The sequence below is a fragment of the Phalaenopsis equestris genome, unplaced genomic scaffold (genome assembly GCF_001263595.1).
Source record: "Phalaenopsis equestris unplaced genomic scaffold, ASM126359v1 Scaffold235546, whole genome shotgun sequence".
Lineage (NCBI taxonomy): Eukaryota > Viridiplantae > Streptophyta > Magnoliopsida > Asparagales > Orchidaceae > Phalaenopsis > Phalaenopsis equestris.
The window spans coordinates 11278-15878 of record NW_018253411.1 but is presented as its reverse complement, the minus strand read 5'-3'; the positions used below and the strand labels follow the sequence as shown (position 1 = coordinate 15878).

The following is a 4601-nucleotide window of genomic DNA, read 5'->3' as shown; positions in this document are numbered from 1 at the left end:
AAAATCCCAACCCATATTTTTCATTTTTATCAAATTCTCAATAGTTTGATCGTGGCATGTGTAAATACATCGGTTCGGTAATTCAAAATAAATAAATAAATAAATAATCACATGGGTGCTTAATTTGTAAATATCAATGTTGCAAGTGGTGGTCTGTATGTAATTATCCCAAGTTTATAAACATAAATATCAAACTTCAGGTGTTTGATATGTAAATGCATAGGCATTGTGTGGAATATACGTAAATTTCCCTAAAATAAAATATAAACAACAAGAGCTGTAATCTAGCAAGTAAAATTGACATATAACATCTACCAGACCAGAAGAAGAATTGTTGGCTGGTTTGGTTGGCGAAAGATCATAGTTGTGTTCAATAACTGTGCCTATAAAAACCTGCATGTGAAAATTAAAACATGGTTAATTTTGATTTCAAATCCTCTGTGCAAATGAGTGCCATTCATTTTACCATTTTCAAGTTGATATTGCATGCCTCATTACATTTTTTTTCCATTTATCATCCATATTAAAACAATGCATTATTTTTTACTTTTGAGATTTTCTTCATGTAAATAGAAAAGACTTCTCGGGGAACAATTACTCTTGAAATGCATGAATTCACTCAGTTTAGAATATGATGAACCAGTCTTCTTTCATTTAGTGTGTGTTTGAAGCCTTCCTATCCTACATGATTACTAAGAACATGCACTAATTTGTCAGCATTCTGGTAAACTGCTATATTTCCTAGACCTTGGACTGTGTTTGTGAAATGAGTTTTGATTCGTGTTGGCTGGTTTGGTTAGACTTTATATGGTAAACTTTCAATACCAATTAAATTCTGCATATAACATAACCAGGGACCTGAAATCGCTGCAAACTTATTTTTCTTCTGAATCTACATCTGGATTTGGATTTAGTTGAAGTGACCACCAACTTGTTTGGCCAATTACACATTATGAATGACAAATTCATAGCAAGGGGAGGTTCTCACGATATAGAGCTCCACAAAAAGGAATAATGTAATTCTTAATTATGATTGAAATTTATTTATTTGATATTTCTGTCTCTGAAAATCACTCTTTTAATTGCTGATTTGTTTCACTGCATTGCACTATCTTTTTCGATTTAGTATGGTCAAAATAAAGCACCCTTTGTGCAAATGCACTGTTCCTCTGTTGATTATTCCTGGTTGTCTTTTATTGAAAAATTAGTCATATTCTGGGAGCATTGTCTTTATGCAGACAAGTACTAATTAATTGATTTACGTATAAATTGTTTGGTTAATCAGTGGTACTTCCTTGAGGTTTTTGAAAGCTTTTTTGGTGTACAATTGTGAAAAAATTATGGCAATTCGCATGAGGGACCCAAGTGACTTGATATTTTTAAGGTAGGGGATCCAACAACTTTCCATTAAGTTACAATGCCAATGGTGCATGCCTAAATTTTTTAATATTTAGAAAATTCATGGTTTTAAGCTTTGGAAAATTTAAAGAACAAATGACCCAAAAAGTTGTAATCCTCAGAATTTACATACAATTTTATTATTTATCTTGTCCTAAAATGCTTAGAACATTCATTTCATACAATAGTTGTATACAACGAAAAACAACATAAGCTATATCTATATAGCAGAACATATTCTAAATCTAGAAAAACACTATCAGACCAAGTCCAATCATCTAAGTTGCTCCACATAGGGGAGTCTGAAGGCAGCATACCAACTGACGGATCATCGGTACTAAAATCAGCAAAATGATGGAGAGATTCATCAAATGGAGTGGGTTGTTCAACAAATGCAGCAGGTTGCTCGAAAGGATATAGAATATCATGCTGCAAAATCATATCGAAACCAGCATGATCTGGAAGGATGTATTCAACACATGGGTAATATTGGTCGGCTGGAGGAACATATTGGTCGGCTGGAGGAAGAGGTGGTGCCGGTGGAGAAATTTCTTCCAGATTGATCATTGGAAGATCATTCTGCTGCAAAAACATATTGGAAGTGGCAAAATCTGGAGTAAGCTGATCATAGGAAAGATGATAATGCTGTAGAGGAGTGGAAACGGCATACGGCGCAAGATGCTGCTCTTCCTCGCCCGGAAAAGGAAAATGACGTGCCAAATTCTCATCTTGCTGCAAAAACATATTGAAAGTGGCAAAATCTGGAGGAAGCTGATCATAGGAAAGATGATCTTGCTGTAGAGGAATGGAAACGGTGTACGACGCAAGATGCTGCTCTTCTTCGCCCGGAAAAGGAAAATGACGTGCCAAATTCTCAGAATGGGAATCGGCTTGGAGGAAAGTGGCAAAATCTGGAGGAAGCTGATCATAGGAAAGATGATCTTGCTGTAGAGGAATGGAAACGGTGTACGACGCAAGATGCTGCTCTTCTTCGCCCGGAAAATGATCTGCCAAATTCTCAGTATGAGAATCGGCTTGGAAGAACTGCAGCCTCTCTCTGATCTCTTTCAGTTTGATTTCCATGGCCACCATCTCCTCATGGAACAGCGTCGTGGAAACGCAAGAAGAAGACATCGGAAGGCACGGGATTTGCTCTGCGCTGTTGCCGCTTCCTTCATCGCCCTTGTCATCGCTGTTATTCCTCTTCTTGTGAAGGCAGAGGTATCGCTCCCTGATCCGGTGGAATTCCGGCGTGCCCTTCTCCGGCCAGAATTCTACGGTGTTGAATTCCGGCGAACGTGCAGCGACGAGAGCAGGAACGCCGCAGAGGAGGGAGATTTCTTCGGTCTTCTTCTTCAAGCCTTTCCATCTCGTCATGTAAGTTGAGCGGCGCGCGCGAACTTGCTCTCGATACTTGATCGGAAGCTTCGCACGACCCATGGCTCCAGCAGTCCGTCGCTCGCCCTTTCTTTCTTGACGAAGCCGAGAAGAGGAAGGAAGCGGGAAGAAGTTGAAGTTAGCCAGAGACTGAAACCTTCGTCTCCTTTTTAACAAAATAAAATACGACCGTTGGGGCAATTGTGCAATGGGCGGGCATTGGCGGGCATGGGATTTCTAGATAAACATTCCTTTTTTTCAAAAATTAAATTTTAAAAGAAATAGAAAATCATAAATTAAAGAGTTTTTTACGTATGGCTGAAAACTTGAAATCATATTTATTCTGTATAATTTTTTTTAAATATTAATTATATAAAAGGTCTTTAAATAATTTCTAAAGACACTTTAAGTTCTACATAAACTTAAGCACTTAATAATTTTTAAATCAATTTTATACAAATATTTCAAAATCTTACTAAGCTTTTCACAAATCAACCTTTAGCCTATTTCAATTTTCAGAGAAAAAACACTTACTAAACTTCACCAAGTACAATTTCAACTTACATAACACATGGCAAAACGAATTCTCAAACAACCTTCAAGCACACATAAAACAATTCAAAATGAATTATCAATTCAAAAATTACAAAAATACATTACCAAAAATAATCATTAAACTTCACTATTTAAATAATTAAATTTTAAAAGAATTAGAAAATCGTAGAAATATTCCTTAAATTTGAGAAATATTAAATAAATTACAAAATATTCCTTAAATTTGAGAAATATTAAATAAATTAACTTTTAATAATAAAAAATCAATAAAAATCATAAATTACAAAAAATTAAAATTTTAATGTGCATTTTATTAGGCCAAAAATTATCTCTTTAAGTGATTTGTGTATTTTTTGTAAGTTTTTCATATTAACACACACACACACACACATACACAAATATATATATATAAGTCCTAGATCATAAGAGATTTTAACGTTCTATTGGTCAGATTCGATGTAAATTAAGGTCGAAAAGTTAACACATCAATATGCACAAGTCAAAAGCGCATAATATGTTCATGGAGAAAGTTACAATAAAAAATGAGAACCTTCATTCATAGAAGCATTGGAAGCACAGTTAGCTACGAGCCACGAGGCAAAAAATCAGGGAAAACTTTATTGAACAAATTGAAGAAAAAATTACAGAAAAGTACAAACCTATAACCAAGTCTTCTCTCCGCAATACACCAAGTCTTCGCCATACAATGAGAAGCTTTCCACAATTCCCCTCACACATCAACACTCAATCTGCCTCTCATAAAAAAACTCTCGACACTCAAAGCACAAAGCACCATATAAGTTCCCTTCCCAAAGGAAGAAGGAAGAGAACCTTATAGTTTGAAGTAGAACCCTAACTTCTACTGCAAGAAACCTCTCCAAGTCTTAACACCTCTCCTAGAGCATCCTAAAGCATCTCCCTATATATCTCTTGTCAAATTTGCAATGCAAAAAGATTCTTTGTATAGCTGGGATTTGATCCTCATATGAAAGGATGTGTCAATCCTTCATGGAAGAGTCAATTGGCTTTCTCGGTTATAGGAAAATTTAGTCCAGATGAAAAAAATGTGGAAGCCTCTTCCATGACTCCTTTACACTCGTGTCAGTCTCCAGAGTTGGGGATGCTTTAATCTCAAAATTAGCTTTTGTTTGCACAATGAAATTAGCAGAGGTTTTGAAACTTCTCGAGGTTGAAAGATCTTTGATTATGGCCCAAGAAGCACTTGGATCCCAATATTAACTGCACAGTCTCCTAAATCACCTAAGAAGTTT

The 4601-nt window shown here is 35.7% G+C and overlaps 1 protein-coding gene across 1 annotated transcript; it reads right to left on the bottom strand.

The window, feature by feature from the left end:
* Positions 1-331: 331 nt before the first annotated feature.
* On the bottom strand, positions 332-2959 carry LOC110039147. Its single transcript, XM_020744107.1, has 3 exons — positions 2440-2959; positions 1716-2295; positions 332-393 (listed from the first exon to the last, which is right to left on the bottom strand). Exons 1-3 carry the CDS (start codon positions 2836-2838, stop codon positions 371-373), a joined length of 1002 nt encoding a protein of 333 aa, XP_020599766.1. The 5' UTR covers positions 2839-2959; the 3' UTR covers positions 332-370.
* Positions 2960-4601: the final 1642 nt, after the last annotated feature.

Bases quoted from the DNA above. Each gene is read 5' to 3' on its own strand.
- LOC110039147 (XM_020744107.1), bottom strand. From the start codon at position 2,838: ATGGGTCGTGCGAAGCTTCCGATCAAGTATCGAGAGCAAGTTCGCGCG. The intron at 2,296-2,439 runs TTCCAAGCCGAT...TTTGCCACTTTC, and splicing joins TCAGAGAGAGGCTGCAGTTC to CTCCAAGCCGATTCCCATTC. The intron at 394-1,715 runs GTATGCTGCCTT...TTTCACATGCAG, and splicing joins TACCGATGATCCGTCAGTTG to GTTTTTATAGGCACAGTTAT.